General features: G+C 38.3%; 1 protein-coding gene across 3 annotated transcripts in view; it reads right to left on the reverse strand.

Moving 5' to 3' along the window:
* Nucleotides 1-13,340: 13,340 nt before the first annotated feature.
* Nucleotides 13,341-21,848, reverse strand: part of LOC126251381 (cholinesterase-like) — a 49,707-nt gene continuing 41,199 nt past the window's right edge. For 2 of the 3 annotated variants that reach the window (XM_049951767.1, XM_049951766.1), the window contains exons 9-10: nucleotides 15,025-15,157; nucleotides 13,341-13,977 (exon numbers count right to left, since the gene is read on the reverse strand). In XM_049951767.1, coding sequence (XP_049807724.1) covers nucleotides 13,809-13,977; nucleotides 15,025-15,157 — 302 coding nt within the window. In that variant the 3' untranslated portion in view covers nucleotides 13,341-13,808. The remainder of the gene's footprint in view (nucleotides 13,978-15,024; nucleotides 15,158-21,848) is intronic. The other variant, XM_049951768.1, reaches the window with a different exon arrangement.

Below are 21,848 nucleotides of genomic sequence, written 5' to 3' on the forward strand. Positions count from 1 at the left end.
AAACACAGAATTTTAAATCGTCACCAACAAATTAATAATTCGTCACCAAAAAATTAATGATATATGACACTTAAATTTGTCTTACACTGAAGAACCACGAAACTGGTACACCTGCCCAGTATCGTGTAAGACCGTCATGGACATACAAATGTGCCACAACGTGATGTGGCATGGACTTTACTAATGTCTGAAGTAGTTCTGGAAGAGATTGACACCATGTATCGTGCAGGACAGAACATACAAGGGGGTGGAGATCTCTTCTGAGCAGCATGTTGCAAGCATCCCAGATATGCTCAATAATGTTCAGGTCTAGCAAGTTTGGTGTCCAGCGGAAGTTTTTAAAATAAGAAGAATGTTCCTGGAACCACTCTGTAGCAATTCTGGATGTATGGCGTGTCGCATTATCCTACTACAATAGTCCAAGTCCGTAACAATGCGCAACGGACACGAATGGATGCAGGTCATCAGACAGGATGCTTACACATTTTTCACCTGTCAGAGTCATATCTAGACATATCAGGGGTCCCATATCACTCCAAATGCACTCGCCCTACACCATTACAGAGCCTCCACCAGCTTGAATAGTCCGCTGCTGTCATACAGGGTAGATGGATTCTTGAGGTTGTCTGAGTAACCATACACGTCCAGCCACTTGATACAATTTGAAACGACACTCTTCTGGCCTGGCAACATGTTTCCAGTCACAAACTGTGCGATGTCAGTGCTGACAGGTCCAGGCGAGGTGTAAAAATTTATCTTGTGCAGTCATCAAGGGTACAAGAATGGGCTTTTGGCTCTAAAAGCTCATATCGATGATATTTCGTTGACTGCTTCGCTTGCTGACAACTGTCGATGAACCAGCATTGAAATATGCATCAATATGCAGAACAGTTGCCCTTCTGTCACATTGAACGATTCTCTTCAATTGTTGTTGGTCCCGTTCTTGCAGGATCTTTTTCCAGCCTCTGCAAGAGATTCGATGTTTCACCCAGATTTGTCTCACTGGATTTCTGATATTCACAGCACACTCATGAAATGGTCATATGGGAAAATCCCCACGTCATCTCTACCTCGGAGATACTGTGTCCCATCCCTCATTCACCAACTATAACACCATGTTGGAACTCACTTAAATCTTTGCAACCTTTGTATGGCGTCCAATTTTATGGATCGTACATGATCTTGATCCATAACAACAGGGTGATACATTATGAGATCCCCTGAAAATAATAGTTATATTATATCACCAAAGGCAATTGCAGTTAATCTCATGTACCGACAACTAACAAAACAAACAAAGCGGGACACATTTTAGAGATGAACCGAGCAGGTGGTTAGTGATATTGAAAAACTCTGATTTAGCAAGAGAACAGCGAGCATCAGTGCAGAAAGGGATAAAGCCAGAAAAATACATTATTCCTTTTAATGCAAATAAGGCCGGACCTGAGGGTAAGCGGATGAATGTCATTAACAGGGCAAGGCTGTGACCCAGCAAGAGGAATAAAATGTATTTAACTCTAGCGAGACAGTGATTGGCTGACACAGTACTTGGCGACACAGACATGACACAGTGAGGAGATTCCCATTATATAGAAACAATTTGAGACCAAAAATCTCTGTCTATCTCTCTCTCTCACTTCTCATGGCGGACCGCGCAAGTGTGTGGAAATAAGTGAGGGTGTTGAGAGCTTTCCTTTCTGCAAAGTGAGGATGATACACCTCGCATATCATGGTGACAGATAGCAAAGTGGTAGTTAATTATTCCAGCAGGAATTTTTATGGGCAAAGAAACTCTGCACATTGCACCTACCCATAGTGAGTGAGGAATAGTCATTATTTCGTCTAGGGAAAGATTAACACTCTATGGAATGGAGGAAAGTTGCGACAGTGAGTCCAGTCAAAGCCAGAGTGGGGAATTAGAGTTTCAAATCCAGCATGGAGACAACGCCGTTGGAGATGCCACTTGGTAAAGTACCATCGCACATTGTGCCACAGCAGATGTGGAGTCTAGATTTTGCTCACTCCAACTTGTGTACGATTTGACCATTGAATATCCAAAGCTGGCATACTGACCTACCCTCACATTGCATACATGACAGTTTTTCTTTATTGGTTCAAACAGGAAATTCATTCTCCACCAACTCAGTGCAGTGACCAGCTAGGACAATGTAGATTTAAATGAGCTGATGAGGATTTTTAATAATCATTCTTTCCTGTGACAAAAAATTTTCTTCTGTAGAGATAACAATTTTAATAATCTTCATTTCCATATGTCCAAGAATTAAATATTTTGTTGCGAAGTGTCTAAAGTAATTGATCAAGATTGTTGTTTATCTCTTGACCCCTGAAAGCAACAGTTGATAAATTATACATAGTATAAAAAGAGGAATAACTGTGTTGCCTTTCTAGAGAAGATACCAGGCTTTCACTTTTATGAATTCATGCATTCTAGGTACGTGACAGCATCATTTTTAATGAATTTTGTTACGATATGCATCTGATATTAGCAACCTTATGGGACTAGGATCATATTTATTTAGAATGTCTGCTTGACACCCTGGGCTTGAGAAGACAGTTCAGATGTTTTGTCCATTTGCTCACTAAGTGTTAAGCTAGGTTTGCACACATAAAAACACTCAGTGTGCAGATTCAAAGGTCCAAATACGAAATCTTCCATTCTAGCAGCAGTAACTGATCTAACACCAGTGCCATACACTTGTTGTCTTATATAGGCATTGCCGAGTTCAGTGCTGTATTCTACCTGCTTTCATATCTCTGTACATGAATATGCATGCCTGTACAAGTTTCTTTCTTGTTTCACTATATGTTGTCTACAAATACTCAAAAAATTAGATTAACCTTACTAACTGTTTTAGTATTTTTGAGTATGTCTGAGCGAAATAAAAATAATCAATTCCTTTATGCATAAGTGCAGTAATATATTGTCCAACTATATCCTGATTTTCAAGAATAAAATCGTCTAATATAACAACTGAATTACCTTCAGATTCGTTTAGTGGTTCAATTTATTCACTGTTTTCAATAAAAGTAGCAATTTTGTAGTATTTCGTCTTAATTTTTTGTATTTTGGTTAATAAAACTTTTTGAATATATACAGTCCAACTGTTATACAGCTAAAATATAATAACAAATCATTAAAATTATTTTTTCAAAATCCCTTGGTCCTTTTATTACAATTCCATTAGAATTTGGTAAAAGATAACTATGTTTATTTTTTGACTCCTTCTGTACAATTCTCATTTTTGGTCCTTAGACACTGTTTATTTAACTAAATTAATTAATATTAATAGTAAAAGTGTCGCCTATTTAAGTTGAGTGTTATGTCATCTGTTCTCAAAAAAGGATTGATTGTACCTATATGAGAAAGTTTTAATAATGTTGCACTAGTTGGTTCTTATACATCATTTCTAACTCCAGATATTATATATGAAAATAATAAATTATGTGATAGGGAAATGATAGTAACTTCTGTTGGCCAATTTAGATTAGAAGACTGGAAAAATTGATTCATTCAAAGAAGCTAAATATTCGTATTAAAGCAGACGAAATTTTAAATAGAATTATTATTGAGGTGACATTAAATTATATATGGATGAAAAGGATAGTATTGGAAGTGTACATTCATTTAGTAGTCAAACTACTGAAAGTAATGAAAAGATTGTTGGTAATAATGTGCCTAAATTTATTCCATTTGAATTACACTAAACTCTCCCTAATAAGGCGCTCAGTAGTCTGTCCTCTCAGGAATCTGGCGCACTCTCAGCTTCCAGTCGTTCAACCTAGGGACTGATAACCTCAGATGTTAAGTCCCAATGTGCTCAGAGCCATTTGAGCGTTCAGCCTACAATAATGAGACCTACAGTATTCAAATTTCGTCTGCAACAATGTTGTTAGTTAGTTACAATGTTGTACTTTGCTGTACACTTTCAAATTTTGCTTTCCTTATGGATCATTATCATGGCTTCTAAAGGGAAACACGTTATGCTAAACCTTAAGCAAAAGCTCAAAATTATATATAAACGGAACTGTGGTTCTTTGCAGAAAATCATTGTTGCTGGCAACAGTGTTGCCCGAGCATCTATTTATGACCAACCTTTAGTAGAAAAGAGATAAGCATAAGCTCACATAGAAGTCACGATAACATTGATGAAGATGAGGTTTTGGAGGAGAGAACATGAGGATATCTCAAACGTCTGGTGCTGAAGCTGGGAACGTCTTCCTAGTGTACATTATGCAACAATCAGAAACATGGCAGGACCTATGATATGATTAAAAAGCTGATGTGTGATAAAGCATACCACAGTTGCATTTCAGCATTGTGACAATTAAGACTTTTGGACATGTTTTATAGTGAATGTGGAGTAAAAATGATATCAATGTACACACTCATGAACTAAGTTTCCTGTAAAAATAAATGTATCTTTTGATTTGATAAAGTACAATCCCTATGTGTTTATACTAAATTTTAGACACTCTGATCAATCTGGCACTTCTGCTAATCCAGCATCCAAATGTGCGAGGAATGCCGGTTTAGCAAGAGTCTAGAGTAATTAATACGAATTTAATTTGGCTGAGGGAGTATTTGTAAAGCATACTGATGATTTTGATCAAGAAACTAATATCATTACTTTTTCAAGCTCAATGCTGAATTTGGTGGACATGTATTTCACTGACCATAATATCTTGTATGTATTCCAATTTTCCGTACTATTCAGGAATAGAAAATGACTGTACCTGATGAAAATCATACTTTGCTTGACTTTGCTCATGCTATTGTAACAGTTATTTTAGGAATTGTTTCATAAATTTTTATTTTTAATATATAATGAACAAAGTAGAGGGCTATCAGTGTTTCTTACCTGCTGTAAATGAGAAAACTTAAAACAAACTGTATCTTCCCAACCAGACCACCGAAATTAACATAAATATTGGCGATGGGCATCCTAATCATGCTCAAATGTACATGAGCCTTAGAATTATTGTAGTTAATGGTACAGATTATCCAACATAGATTAAAGTCCAATAAACACTACTTGTCAAAGCAGTTTGTCGTTATCATCATAAAGAAAGGAAACATTATTTTGTCTACAATGGAACATTATTTAATTTCGTCATCTATCCTTATGTGACTAATTTCATCTAACCAATGGGTTAACCATGGAGGGTCATATCCTCAATAATAGGAAGATAAAAAATAAGGAAAGTGAAATACTTGGTGGATTTTACAAGGATTATAATGAAATAATGTGGGAAGGAGATTTTAGTGTAATTTTTATGTGGGCTTTAAGTGCGTGAGATGGTATTTTTCGATGATCTGACAATAATCAAGCTGCCATTGAAGATGTTGTAGAATGAATGGCAATTTCAGTGGCTAAGTATGAGACTAAAGCATTTGAAGATCCTCATAGTCTTCTTTGAACCACAAACCACTATGGTTGCTGTACTGAATAGAAAGAGAAATTTTAGCTTAATATTGCCTTTTCCTATAATTATGCAGAATTTGATATGTTTTATTTAATTTTTGTTGGTTTCCAGACGAAGAAGGAAGACTAATCAGTTAAGAGAGTCCTCCTTGTTTGATCACATAAAATTATAGAATATCTACCCAAAGAATGGAAAAAATGAAGTTATTTGTCAAGATATAATAAATATGTCTAGGAGAATGAATGTGTTAACCTCTTAGATAACAACAATAAAGCTGTGTGCTACATTCAGTGATATAATTCTGAATGATAGTCTTCCCTATATAGTCATGTATGGCAAGAAAAATTTAACACATGATGCTTAGAACAGAATTTTGAGCGAAAATTTTTAAACTCAATGTTTTCATCTATACACGTGGAGGCTCTACTGAAGAAGGTCAATAACGCTAACAACTCTCATTTCCTTCAAAAGATATGTATTAGAAGTAAATTATGTATACTAGGTTACTGACTGCGAATATTTAAAAACTAGAATGGAGAAAAAATTTGGGGGAAGCTTGATGATAAATTTGAAATTGCTTTGACAAACAGATACTTGAAGTTAATTAGTGGTTGGGACTTTCATTTTTTTGAAGCTGAGATATAAAGGAACGAAGGAATTTTAAAATAATGATAATGATTTTCTTAATATAGAATCTGAGTTTTAGTTTTTAATTCAAAATTTAACTTCGATTTTCAATTTTTTATGTTTGAGTTATTAGTCGCCAGTATTCTGCCATCACTGCGTTACTCTTCCTTTTTGAGCTATTAGCTATTAATATTTTATGTTCAATAGTGAATTTTTTTCTTGTACCAATGGATGTAGTACGTGCGATGTAGACGATATTTTTTACATCTTAGTTAAGTGCACTGAACAGGACCACTTACATCTTTGTATGAATGTCCTGTGCACTGTATGCACATGGGAAGCAGGGGTGAGGGGAAAGGGACTTTATAGAACACCCAATGAAGCATTAGCCTAACTTACTAAATCCTCATAAAATTTACAATTACAGGTGTTCGCGGTTCTCGCCAATTTGGTGTTGCATATAATGTAAAAAGCAGAATTTTTTATTTTGTATGTGACAGACCAATGAAAGCATTATAATTGTAGTCAACTAGTGCCAAAATTACTACTCCTTTGAATAAAATATAAAATAGGGAGCAGTAAAATTGATGATACTTTACTAACGATTTTATATAGCCCCCCCCCCCAACTACCATTTATTGTTCTAGGTTAAAGCGTTTCCCTATTGTTTATTGATCCTGTCTCGATACTTCTTGGACTGGAGGGGTATTCTAAATGTAAGTTGTATGTTTTACAGTGTAATGGCACTATTCCGCATTCATTATACACATTACGTTAGATTAACCTTGCTAGTTTCCCACTGACACAGGTAATGATAGGAACGCGATGGGAAATCAGCATTCTTCGTACAGCTCCAATTCTCTTCGTATTTAGATGAACTAATCACATATTTACTAGTAACTAGAGACTCCACACGCGCTTTTCATGCATCCTACCACTACGTGGCTCACCAGGGATCATCATTTGGACCTAATTATTCCAAACTTTTGTTGATGTATTGCGATTTAGAGACAGAAGTGTCTGCAGTGTTACCACGCATAAGCGAATGCAGAACCTAAAGTAGGCAGCAATGTTGTCGTGCAGCGGCAGCAGAAGTGATCAGGATGCAGTCACAATTTGCGTCACATCCGTGTTTCGAGCGTCATCTGTTTTGCAGACAACACACAGCCACAGCAGGTGCGCTCTGAGACGTAGTCACGAACAGCAGAAACTTCTTTTCTGTCAGTGAACGGACTCTGTGACTCAAAGCCCATAGCTAGACTTTATTGTCCCACTTGGTCTGCTCACTTGCCAACTGTACAAGATAACAATCACATCTACATGACTAATGTGTGTGTGTGATAGAGGGAGAGAGAGAGAGAGAGAGAGAGAGACGAACCGTTGTGTTTTTATGATTTATAATGACGGTAAGTGAGGGAAAAGCATGATTCATAGCATTTGCTGCAGAATAACATTCAGTTTCCACTTATGAATCACCAGCAACAGTTTTGCGTCCATTTATTCCATGAGACAGTGCAGAAGACAATCTTGTGATGGGATATGTGTTCCACTAGTTCTCTTCCCCTTTCCGGCAAAATAGCGACGATGAAACATTTTTCACTACTGCAAAAGGCTATCTGTAACTCAAGCAACACAGTACTAACTCATGTTGACGACCTCGCCCACAGAACTAACCCATTTGATGTGAACTCTTCTAAGGAAATATTCACAGTCTCCAGGTACCGATGGTTCTAGTATGTCAATATCGATACATCCGAATTTCTATACATGAAGTGCATGTTGTTGTTGTGGTCTTCAGTCCTGAGACTGATTTGATGCAGCTCTCCATGTTACTACTGCAAAAGGCTATCTGTAACTCAAGCAACACAGTACTAACTCATGTTGACGACCTCACCCACAGAACTAACCCATTTGATGTGAACTCTTCTAAGGAAATATTCACAGTCTCCAGGTACCGATGGTTCTAGTATGTCAATATCGATACATCCGAATCTCTATACATGAAGTGCATGTTGTTGTTGTGGTCTTCAGTCCTGAGACTGGTTTGATGCAGCTCTCCATGCTACTCTATCCTGTGCAAGCTTCTTCATCTCCCAGTACCTACTGCAACCTACATCCTTCTGAATCTGCTTAGTGTATTCATCTCTTGGTCTCCCTCTACGATTTTTACCCTCCACACTGCCCTCCAATGCTAAATTTGTGATCCCTTGATGCCTCAAACTTGTCCTACCAACCGATCCCTTCTTCTAGTCAAGTTGTGCCACAAACTTCTCTTCTCCCCAATCCTATTCAATACCTCCTCATTAGTTACGTGATCTCCCCACCTTATCTTCAGCATTCTTCTGTAGCACCACATTTCGAAAGCTTCTATTCTTTTCTTGTCCAAACTATTTTTCGTCCAGGTTTCACTTCCATACATGGCTACACTCCATACAAATACTTTCAGGAACGACTTCCTGACAAATCTATACTAGATGTTAACAAATTTCTCTTCTTCAGAAACGACTTCCTTGCCATTGCCAGTCTACATTTTATATCCTCTCCACTTCGACCATCATCAGTTATTTTACTCCCTAAATAGCAAAACTCCTTTACTACTTTAAGTGTCACATTTCCTAATCTAATCCCCTCAGCATCACCCGATTTAATTTGACTACATTCCATTATCCTCGTTTTGCTTTTGTTGATGTTCATCTTATATCCTCCTTTCATGACACTGTCCATTCCGTTCAACTGCTCCTCCAAGTCCTTTGCTGTCTCTGACAGAATTGCAATGTCATCGGCGAACCTCAAAGTTTTTACTTCTTCTCCATGAATTTTAATACCTACTCTGAATTTTTCTTTTGTTTCCTTTACTGCTTGCTCAATATACACATTGAATAACATCGGGGAGAGGCTACAACCCTGTCTCACTCCTTTCCCAACCACTGCTTCCCTTTCATGCCCCTCGCCTCTTATAACTGCCATCTGGTTTCTGTACAAATTGTAAATAGCCTTTCGCTCCTTGTATTTTACCACTGCCACCTTCAGAATTTGAAAGAGAGTATTCCAGTTAACGTTGTCAAAAGCCTTCTCTAAGTCTACAAATGCTAGAAACGTAGGTTTGCGTTTTCTTAATCTTTCTTCTAAGATAAGTCGTAAGGTTAGTATTGCCTCACGTGTTCCAACATTTCTACGGAATCCAAACTGATCTTCCCCGAGGTCCGCTTCTACCAGTTTTTCCATTCGTCTGTAAAGAATTCGCGTTAGTATTTTGCAGCTGTGACTTATTAAACTGATTGTTCGGTAATTTTCACATCTGTCAACGCCTGCTTTCTTTGGGATTGGAATTACTATATTCTTCTTGAAGTCTGTGGGTATTTCGCCTGTCTCATAGATCTTGCTCATCAGATGGTAGAGTTTTGTCGTGACTGGCTCTCCCAAGGCCATCAGTAGTTCTAATAGAATGTGTCTACTCCCGGGGCCTTGTTTCGACTCAGGTCTTTCAGTGCTCTGTCAAACTCTTCACGCAGTATCTTATCTCCCATTTCATCTTCATCTACATCCACTTCCATTTCCATAATATTGTCCTCAAGTACATCGCCCTTGTATAAACCCTCTATATACTCCTTCCACCTTTCTGCCTTCCCTTCTTTGCTTAGAACTGGGTTGCCATCTGAGCTCTTGATATTCATACAAGTGGTTCTCTTCTCTCCAAAGGTCTCTTTAATTTTCCTGTAGGCAGTATCTATCTTACCCCTAGTGAGACAAGCCTCTACATCCTTACATTTGTCCTCTAGCCATCCCTGCTTAGCCATTTTGCACTTCCTGTCGATCTCATTTTTGAGACGTTTGTATTCCCTTTTGCCTGCTTTATTTACTGCATTTTTATATTTTCTCCTTTCATCAATTAAATTCAATATTTCTTCTGTTACCCAAGGATTTCTATTAGCCCTCGTCTTTTTACCTACTTGATCCTCTGCTGCCTTCACTACTACATCCCTCAGAGCTACCCATTCTTCTTCTACTGTATTTCTGTCCCCCATTCCTATCAATGGTTCCCTTATGCTCTCCCTGAAACTCTCTACAACCTCTGGTTCTTTCAGTTTATCCAGGTCCCATCTCCTTAAATTCCCACCTTTTGCAGTTTCTTCAGTTTCAATATGCAGTTCATAACCAATAGATTGTGGTCAGAATCCACATCTGCCCCTGGAAATGTCTTACAATTTAAAACCTGGTTTCTAAATCTCTGTCTTACCATTATATAATCTGTCTGATACCTTCTAGTATCTCCAGGATTCTTCCAGGTATACAACCTTCTTTTATGATTCTTGAACCAAGTGTTAGCTATGATTAAGTTATGCTCTGTGCAAAATTCTACAAGGCGGCTTCCTCTTTCATTTCTTCCCCCCAATCCATATTCACCTACTATGTTTCCTTCTCTCCCTTTTCCTACTGACGAATTCCAGTCACCCATGACTATTAAATTTTCGTCTCTCTTCACTAGCTGAATAATTTCTTTTATCTCGTCATACATTTCATCACTTTCTTCATCATCTGCAGAGCTAGTTGGCATATAAACTTGTACTACTGTAGTAGGCATGGGCTTTGTGTCTATCTTGGCCAAAATAATGCGTTCACTATGCTGTTTGTAGTAGCTAACCCGCACTCCTATTTTTTTATTCATAATTAAACCTACTCCTGCATTACCCCTATTTGATTTTGTATTTATAACCCAGTAATCACCTGACCAAAAGTCTTGTTCCTCCTGCCACCGAACTTCACTAACTCCCACTATATCTAACTTTAACCTATCCATTTCCCTTTTTAAATTTTCTAACCTACCTGCCCGATTAAGGGATCTGACATTCCACGCTCCGATCCGTAGAACGCCAGTTTTCTTTCTCCTGATAACGACGTCCTCTTTAGTAGTCCCCACCCGGAGATCCGAATGGGGGACTATTTTACCTCAGGAATATTTTACCAAAGAGGACGCCATCATCATTTAATCATACGTTAAAGCTGCATGTCCTCGGGAAAAATTACGGCTGTAGTTTCCCCTTGCTTTCAGCCATTCGCAGTACCAGCACAGCAAGGCCGTTTTGGTTAATGCTACAAGGCCAGATCAGTCAATCATCCAGACTGTTGCCCCTGCAACTACTGAAAAGGCTGCTGCCCCTCTTCAGGAACCACATGTTTGTCTGGCTTCTCAACAGATACCCCTCCGTTGTGGTAGCACCTACGGTACGGCCATCTGTATCGCTGAGGCACGCAAGCCTCCCCACCAACGGCAAGGTCCATGGTTCATGGGGGAAGATGAAGTGCATATGGAGCCTGAATATGGCTTATGGAAATGCAGGAACAGCTTGTCAAAATAAAATAACTTAATACCAACAGCTGTTTTAGCTACTTTCCTTGGTACATAGTTATCTGAGTATTCAGTGATAGCTGCATAGTACCCTATCAAATAATCTTCAGGAGGACAGGTAACAGTTATGTCAACTTGATTGGTTATCGCCAGCATAAGTAGAAATGCTCAATAAATGCCTCCTTGTCATTACAATGAACAACACAACCGGTCGTTGATCCCAGTAATGCATTGGAAAAACGATGTGAGGTCACTTTCGGCCTGCTGAAACAGTATCACATACTTGATCTTTCACTTCCCCTTTTTCTGCCACAACGTCTAGAGCAGTACTGGCATGGCGCAGAATATATTTTCAGCAGACAGTCTCCAGTGATCTGTGTCGATGTATGCGTATAGACTACACCTGAAAGCAATTGCCTTTCCCCCTCCTACACAGCTGGTTGGTGTCTCTTGGTGTGGCGCGACGACTGCTCCTAGAGGAACTTGTAGACTAACTCTTACACATTTTGATTGTATCCTACAGACGAAATGGACTGTGATTGCTGGTCTCCCCTATCACATTATATTGTATACGAACATATGAAAACTACACTGCACGGCATTCATTCTCGTGATGGATAATGGTCATAATGTAGTATCTCATCATTCTGCAGACAACAATTATTTTTCTTCTATGTTTTTAATTCATTGAAATACTTGAGATGGTATTTTGCACTTCGATTCTAGACCTAGTGATTCTAGCAATGTCACAAGAAAGAGCACACCAAATCCCATGACGGTATGCCAGTTGTATTTTTCCTACTATTTCAAAAGGTTTTCAATGTACATAAAGTTATTCAATATGTTTCATTGTGAATACACAATTTTATTAGGCGTAAAAGCGTTAATTCGAAGATACATATTGATCTATCGTTGCATTTAATGCATAGTCTGAAGAACATGAAGAAATAAAATGGATGGAAATGATGTCAGTGATTATAAGGGTCACACTAGCTAGCGGCAATGTATGAATATTTTGCGCTTGCAGAACACAGATCTGCAAGATTTACCAAAGGACGTAATCTTGTGGTGAAAAGTTTTCACTTTAAAATTTACAAAATTTTGAATAGAATTCGGTTTAAAATGACATTAGGAAGAGCGATCATGATGTACATATTTTTAAATTTTCAAAAAAATTTTGCGATCAAGACAGTTAAATAGAAGCTGAGAAATTTTATGAGAATGTTTTGTGAGAATAGTACATAGTTTTGAGCTAATTCCGATGGAGTCAAAGCTTGCTATTTCGAGTATATTAACGAAAATCGGATTTGTAATTATTTCAAGATTTCGGATTGAGATGTTCATTAACATAGGTAGAGGAAATAGTTTAATTACTGCACACTTCAAGCCTCAGCTTGAATTCTTGTCAAGTGCAACATTTCAGAGACTCAGTGAAAGCTTACAGTCTATTGGATTAATTTCTGTGCAATATCTAGGAACACCCCACGTATTTAAGTTCGTTTTAAACAGAGATTTCTATTTAATGTCTTTGGTCAAGTAACCTAGCGATGGAGTTTCTTGGTGTCTTAGAGAACATTGAACGAAAAGTTAGTGAGAGTGTGCTAATTTAAATAAAATTATGACAGCTAGTATCTCTGCCCCAATACTGATTATTGGGATATTATGTAGCTGTGTTTTGTCTGCCTTAGACAGTTGACTTGTGTATCAAGGTCTCAAATCGTTTTAGCCTTGGATAGGTTTGTGCAGCTTCACGTTACAGACAACAGCGTTCACAGACAAAGTGGACGTTATCATTTTGTATTGCGTAACATACATTAAATATAATTATAGCGTTATCGTCTATTTGTGTTTAGAAATACTATACTATAAAATATGCATCTATGATAAAAGAGACAGAGAAGCTCTTTGTTTACCATTCAGAACAAAATGTAGTCACGTAGACTTAGACTTTTTGAGAAGAGGTGTTTCCCGTTTGTAGTAAATAGTTACTGACTATGCGCTAATGCTGGGTTAATATTTGAGTGAGTAGAATGGTAATTATCTAAATACAATAGTCATCTGAATGTCTTAGGAACACAGTTTACCTATAGTTTAATTAAGCTAGTTGTACGAATTTCAAGAAATTATGAAACCACCATAAAAAGGTCCATGAAATTCCTGGTTAAAGAGATTCTATTTTGCATATTGCGAACACTAAGATCATTTCTTGATGCAAGCACCGCAGGAAGCTCCGGATTTATTTCCTGACGGGATTTTAATACAGATGTGGCTTCTCTTATAATTCAGTGATTTAATTACACACACATCGAATGAAATTGTGTCCTAAACTTCATTACAAGTATTTATGAAGGCTTAGCGTAGCTTTTCTGTTGTTAAGAATATTGTATTTCTAGAAGGTGTCGGGAAAAGGAAGAAGAGGAACATTCTCATGCCAGAAGTCCATGCGTTCGCCGAGCTTGTCGTGAGCCAGCGAGAAGTTGGCCTGCATTAGCAGATAAGCCCGATTTGTCAGGTGGTACGGCTCCCATACTACAGGGTCTGCTTCCGGCGTTGGATTTCTAGAAAGTAAATACAGCTTCCGTTATTGTACGATACAACAACTGCGATGATTTAATGCTTCATTTAATGCTGTCACTGCATTCATTTACTACACAGGTATGTTAGAGGTATGATTTAGTGATATGATTCAGAGTAATTGTGAGAAGTATTGAGTTCCCAAAATAGTCTTAACGCACTGCATATTAACATGTACGCATTTGCAGCAGAAAGCAAACAGAAACAGTGTAAGTGAAAACCTTCGCCTGTTACATGCACTCTCTCTGACAGTATGTAGAGACCTCATGGGACTGTAATCTGGAACTATTATAAGGGGCTATCAACAAATTTCCGTTCGAAGACTTTATATGCAACTCTCAGTGGGCATTGAGACAATCGTCCCAGTGACACACCGGGTTGAAGATACCTGTATGGTAAATCACAGTGTCCTGCGTCGTGAAGAAATCCGTAACCGTCTGCTGCATGTGCTCGTCCGACAGGAATCGCCTACTCATCGAGACCTATAAGGGACCTAAGGTATTACAACCGTATGGTGAGAGAGCGGGACAACAGGGCTGGTACATAACTTATGCTTTTCGAAATTTGCGATTCAGGGATGTGCGTTACATGAAATAGCAGCACCACCATTACGTAACAGTGCTTTTCGAAAGATATGCTGCCCCCTAACATTCTTCAGTCTTCGGTGGATGTCTACCGGTGTTTGTCCTTCGACAGCCAAGAAAAGTTAACGGATTGTTCGCCCTGTCTGATACTGACATCGTCAAAGTTCACGTTTCCGCATTTACCGCACGCACGTCGGAAAGACGCGAATGCCACACTAATACTTAGCCTACATGTCGGCACACGTACTGACATTGGAGTCGCGTTGTGTTACATACACGCTTATCAACGACCTGAAACGGAAAAGTTTTGATCGCCCCTTACAGATTTGTGCAAGCATAGGGCGGATGATACATCTGCTGCTTTGCCAAATTTTAATGGTGATGAAAAGTGACATTGTTCGTACTGCGAAGCACTGCCGCAAAAAGCAACAGTTTCCTTGCTCTTACCCATATTTAGCGAAGTTAGTCCAAAGTATCAGCATGTTCCGGCGGACGCGCTCCTCCTCCGACTCCGGGTCCAGGTTGTATTCTGTATCTTTCCTTAGAAAGAGGAAGGGCATTTCCCCAGAATGAAGAACACCTGCAACCGTACAGCCACTCTCCAACAAAACTAAGACTTTTTTTTAAATTCTTAATGAAAGAGACAAATTTTGAGGATGCAGCTCTCTATAAATTGTTCACAAATGTACGGCTACTAGATAAATCATTCAGTTTCTCTAATGTACTCTAGCTTTGAGTATAAGGCACGCATATTTAGAAACACAATGACGAATTAAGAAGGGTATTCTTTTACTGTAGCAGCTTCAGATTTCTAAACCAACATGCATGAGTAAGAAGCAGTCAGCTTTCAGATTGATGCATAGGTTTTGTAACAAAATAGTATCTAATATTGATATTGACTGGAAAGGTGGAGTAGATAGTAGACATGATGGAAAGAAGGAAGTTAGACCTATTGAGGTTAGCTGAAACGAGATGGAAAGGAGATGGAAGGAGAGAATGGAGGAAAGGCTACCGACTATACTGGGGTGGAAATGAGGAGGGAAGGGGAAATGGAGTGGGAATATTAGTAAGAGATAGATTAAAAGAGGAAGTGAAGAGAATAAGTGATAGGGTGATGAATATCAAAATATCATTCCAGGGGACGACCATAGAGGCAGTGCAAGTGTATGTGCCACAGGTGGGTTGCACTTATCAGGAGAAGCAAGTGTTTGAAGAGGAAATGCAGAATCAGATGCGAAGGAAAAATGTGATAGTAAAGGGGGATTTAAATGCACACATGGGAAGAGAAAGACAAGGATGTGAAAGTGTGCTTGGACGAGAGGGTTGGGTCTGCCGAAATGGGGAAGGTGAAACACGAAGTTCTGTCAAAGGAATGGCTTGCTGGTTGAGAACTCTTGGTTCATGAAAAGAGAGAGCCACAAGATTACCTATTACAGTCAAGACTTAAATAGAAAGTCGATAGTTGACTACTTCCTGTACAATAGTGAGATGAATGGGAACATCGTTGACGTTAAAGTAATACCATCAGAAGCCTTGCATAGCGACCACCGTTGGCTGGTAATGAGTCTTAGAGGGACTAAGGATAACAAAGGTACAGAAAAACAGGAAAGATGTATAAGGGTATGGAACTTGAAGGAGGAGGAAAGCAGGCTACAGTAGCTTCAAATCGTAAAGGAAAGCATCCAGCATCCCAAAGGATGAACCAAAAACGGTAGAAGAGGAATGGGGTGGATTAAAGGGAAAAGGGAACAATATGTCGAAGCAATATGTGAGAGGAAAAGAAAAAAGAAAAAAAGATGGAAAGAAACATCCCAGTGGAATGATAAAACAAGGGATATAGTGCAAAAGAAGAATAGAGCCTTTAGGGTATGGTTCCAAAAGAGACCAGTAGAGACAAGAGAATAGTATCAAGCGAGAAAGAAAGAAATTAAAAGAGCGGTGCCAGAAGATAGTGGATGAAACAGTGAACCAGAGTAATGGATGAGGATAATAAAGGTTCAGAAAAGGTGTTATGGAGACCTGGATGATAAGGGAGAAGCCGAGGAGAAAGAAGAGGAGGAACAGCAAATAGAAAAAGACTTTACATTGGGAGAAGTGGAAGAGGCATTTGGCAAGATCAAGGGAGGGATGTCATCAGGTCTGGATGAGCTAAGTGTAGAGATGGTGAGACTAGCAGGAGAAGCGGGGATACAATGGATATATCGAGTAATGAAAATTGTGTGGAGACAGCAGATTATCAAAGAAGGCTGGAAGAAGGGAATAATGATCCCGATCTTTAAGAAGGAAAATCGATAAGAATGCAAGAACTATCGGTGGATAACACTAAAGAATCATTGTGGAAAGATTTTTAGGAACATTTTGAAAGCACGAAATCGGGCAAAATTAGGAGGGATGAGAGAAGAGCAACGTGGTTTCAGAACAGGAGGGTCCACAGTGGATCTAATTTTTACTGTAAGACAACTGCAGGAACAGCACTATGAATATGGACTAGATCTACTAATGACCTTCGTGGATATTGAAAAAGTTAATGTTAGTGTACGTTGAAGCAAAGAAGGCCCTGGAGAACAGAAGAGTAGCAAAACAGATTTTTTTGGAGGATAAGGGAAATGTACCATGGAAGTGTGGGCTGTGTGAAAGTGGTAGGAGAGAGATCAGCTTGGATTGAACTGAAGAATGTCTTGAAGCAGGGAGGTGCACTTTCTCCACTACTCTTCATTGTATTGATGGATGATATAATGAGTACAGTAGTACAAGTAATTGGTGAATAAAGATGGAAGCTATGCTGTCTACAGATGATCTGATGATTTGGTGGAATAAGGAGGAAGAAGTACAAGTGCAGTTGGACATATGGGAACGAACAGTACAAGAATATTAGATAAAATTTAGTATAAGTAAGAGCGAGATGATTGTCACAACAACAACGAAGGAGAGAGGAACCATTGTTAATGGGGGAGGGGGAGAGGATTGAGGAGAGTGGAAAATTTCAAGTACCAAGGAAGCCTGATACAGGAAGATGGAAGAAACGTCAGAGAAATAAACAAGTGGGGGGGGGGGGGACCAGAAGCATTTCGGAAGAGTGTCAGAACCCTGATATGGAGCAAGGAGGTATCCCAAATCAGTAAAAAGTTTATATACCGCCGATACAGTGTCCTGATCCTGACGTATGCATCCGGAACATGGATTATGAAAGGAAGAGAGAAAAGCAAAGTACAAGCTAGTGAGATGAAATTCTTGAGGAACAGTATTGGAGTGACAAAGATAGACAGGTTAAGAATTGACAGGAGAAGAGGATACCCAGGAGGATACACGATATTAAACTGGAAGGAAAGAGACCAAAAGGAAGACCGAGAGACAGATGGCTGAAAGGAGTGGAGAAATGCGTCCAGAAGAAAGGAGAAGACTGGACCAAGGTGAAGATGGAGAGATGATGGCAAGACAGATGATGATGGAGAGGCTTATGTTCCAAATAGACCCAGCAAGAAGTTGGAAACTGTCCAAGATGATGATGATGGTTATGATGATTGGTTTTGTTCAATGACAGTTTGTTGCTTTTGGATTACTTTTTCAGTTTTCAAGGGCAGAGGTTCAGAACTCCTTCTAGGACTGTACTACATATGTAGTGGCGCATTGGGTATACGACTGCAGCCTGTATTCTTGACAGATCTCCTCTTAGTTCAAGTGCCAAAGACAGTTTACCTTCTCCCCTATATTATCAAGGAGAATTGGTTCTCTTGAAATGGCGGAAAATTCGAAAAGGTGTTTTTCTATTTGTCAGGAAATCGAGACGAGGCTGTATGTTTTCCAGAATTATCCCAGATGTCGGGTGCAATCAAAGACAAGGTGTCCATTGTTCTTATCTCAATTCTACGGCATCTATGTGACTCCATATTGACTACCTGTCACTTTTATCATCCTTATTTATTAACTATTACAATGATTTCTTATCGAAAAAGTGACTGTCAAGGATTTCCCCACCACCAACATCAGTCAAAAGAATAAAATATAATAAAATAGTTATCCTCACCATTCCCGTGTTCTTGTTAGATATCAGTTTCCTCACTCGTGTATCTCATGCTACATGCACTGATGTTCTAAACACACACACACACCGTAACATGTGTCTCAACTTTTTTGTAATTATGCACCAGAGGTACCTTTAACATTTATGTGCAATAGAACAGTGACTTTGACTGGTATCAGGACTGAAGGCTTGGATTGCAAAAAATATGGAAACAGAGTAAGAAATTTTTTCTTATAAGTAAGCTACCTAGTTTCAACTACTGTTCAGGTGCATCGTACCCACTTCCTTCATACGAAACCTCAATGAAAAGATATTTTTAAGGATTTTTGGCAAGGTAGTGGATAAGAAAATAATCGATCTTGCACAAAAATGTACTAAATTTAGCATATATATTTAATCACAGAAGACAGCGCTTTGTTTTTCTTTGGCATAATTTAAATAACATCCCATATAATTTTAATTTCTTATTTAAATCTAAATTTGGATGGTCTATTTCTTTCCCCAGTCAGTAATGTGAAAAATAAAAAGAAAGTACATCATCAAATTACAGTAAATAGCAATTTTATCCTGTAAACCATATCTTTTGCATCTTTGATCATTAACTATGTTCCTTATTACAATTCTTGTAACTGAGAGCGGTTGGGAGTTTTAATTTTGCGTCTTATCTCATGAATTACACTATTGGTTAATATTCCACATCGTCCTGGGTATACTATGGCAGTCTTCTCTTCCACATTCTTTGGAAGTTTCCGTATAAACTGTAAGTTTTCAATGTTTGTGAACGAATTAACATTAAATTACATTTGCATGTTTTAAACACATGGAATGGCTGTTTCGTTTCTAGTTGCACGTGTACAGTCAGTTACATTTAGAGACCATGTAACCATTCGTATTAAACGGATTCAGATAGGACTGGAACACTATGAACGTTTTTTCATGCCTCCTTTAACAAAATAAATGTGACCAAAACCAAAAATTTTGCCCAGTACTCCGATATATGATTACTTATCATTTCCATTTACACTGTTTGCTGATGTTTTATATTCCTGGTTGTATCCAGATATTTTCGTACATTATGTTCAAAGAGACTTTAAATGTGGCTTGTACATCTGCATTAGTTTCTTATTATTCCAACTGAGGTTTATTTTCTTTCATTATGGCAACTGTTTACGCCATATACTCCAGTTTTCATTTTTTGATTCCAATCTTTTCCATTTCCAGTCTTCTGTTTGGCATGCATGATGCATTAATATCATACAAACAATTAATTTCTGAAGCAGAGAACAGCTTTGTCTCTTAGACACATTGGCTCTTTTTCCTCAATATTATTATTAGGAATCACCCTAATTAAGTAATAATTATATCATACAGTATTATGGAGAACAGTGTTATGGGCTGAGAAAAATACGTTTCTCCATCTTTAGTAAAACACTATATTTGTTGGAGAATACGTCACAAACTCCACTTAGTTACTCTATAGGCAGACAGCTCATAGTTTACATTGTTTTCTCAGTGCTGGTTTCCTGCAAGACTTACTTGCACACCAGTCAGTTTTCGGGTATTCTTAGTGCCTCAGAAGACAAACTGCAGAGCACTGTTAAATACCACACTGTACCTGTTCTGTTAGATATAGAATACAGTGGCGCACATTGTAAATACTGTTTGTTGGTGCCTAACACACTTACACAATTTTGGTCTGGGTCAAAGACGTGATACACTTTCTAATCGTACACTGTAGCTTTGTGTATCGCAAAACCATGTGCTTTAGATCGATTTAAAATCAATGAAGTGATTCCCATTAAACTAGTTCCCCCTAGCTTTGTGACTAACATAAAAATTTGTACAGTTGTAGCTCACTTACTTTAAGAAATCTATTCCAAATTTTTTATCGTTATTTACAAAGAAACTGCTTATTTCTTGATAGTCTCCTTGCACAAAAGGTCACTGATATTCGGTAGCCACCGCTCCACCCCCTCCCATTTTGTTAAAAATACCAGCAAAAACTTGGGTTCTATCCAGACCCCTAACGTTATAATGGTCTACTCGAAGTTACTGCAATTTTCCAGGCACATTTTCAATTAGTTCACCCGTTTTAGGGTCAGCCTATTGCAGTTTACATGGTATTACCACAGGATTTTTGTATTTCCTCGAAATGGCTGCCAGTGAATCCCTGTGCATTTCTGTTTCTAAAAAGCCTCTTTGTGTCACATTGTCATTCCAATTCACCGAAATGGTACCTTCATCTTGAGAACATGTCTCGTCGAGATGAACTTGTGGTATTTACAGCACAGATAGCTGTTAAAATGCACAACACATTTATTTCTTTGGCATTGTTTCTGTACCTTTTTTATCTGTTCCTGCCAGTCCGCTTGATCACAGATTTTAACCACCATAAGGCAGTCACAAAACGGTTCTGTAATGGACGAAAGGATATTTAAACTTTTTTCTCCTGAGAAGTGTACAGACTTCACTGAACGTTATGTTGACAATGTCAGTAGCAAGATCGTCTGGGTTTTCCTATAATAACTACATATCAAATTGTTTGTCCATTGGCCTCGTCTTCTACCCCATTAACTGAGGTATGTCTGACACCTTTGACGAAACTATGCTATTGCTTTTTACTCTCACAGAAGACACATTGTTGCAGCTATGATTTCTCATTGTACACTCTAAAGATGAAAGATGCTGCGTTGTAAATATTCACATACATGCAATACAATCCGTTTGATAATTATATAAAATTCTGGTTATGGATCCTAAATACACAAGCTTTTTGTAGAGAAAAGATTATAAACTATGTTCTGTCTGTCAAGAACAACAAAGAAGATACAAGTATTGTGAGGAAGGGTTTCATTAAAGCTACATAACCGTATTTTTCCCAATTCGGAATATTGTTCCCCACAAACCAATAAAGACATTACGAGATTAAGGCTGGTTTTCACGAACAATGTTGTCCTACAGATCCTAAGAAAAAGAAACGTTATGTCAAACTGACTTACGTCATTAAAGAAATTGCGCGTTTAAGTGCGCTTAAGGTGTCATGGATATGCAAAATAAAACTGGAAGTGGAAGACACCATATCCAAAAAAATTAAACCTGCTGTATATGGTGCTAACAGCTGCCATTACGAAAGAGTGTGAACTGAAATTGGAAAAAGTTGAAAGCATTGCACATGTACTAGTGAGGTCTACAAATTACTTGAAACACAGTGTATGCAAAAATCCAAATACAACTAGGTAATATAAAATAT

The sequence above is a fragment of the Schistocerca nitens genome, chromosome 4 (genome assembly GCF_023898315.1).
Source record: "Schistocerca nitens isolate TAMUIC-IGC-003100 chromosome 4, iqSchNite1.1, whole genome shotgun sequence".
Lineage (NCBI taxonomy): Eukaryota > Metazoa > Arthropoda > Insecta > Orthoptera > Acrididae > Schistocerca > Schistocerca nitens.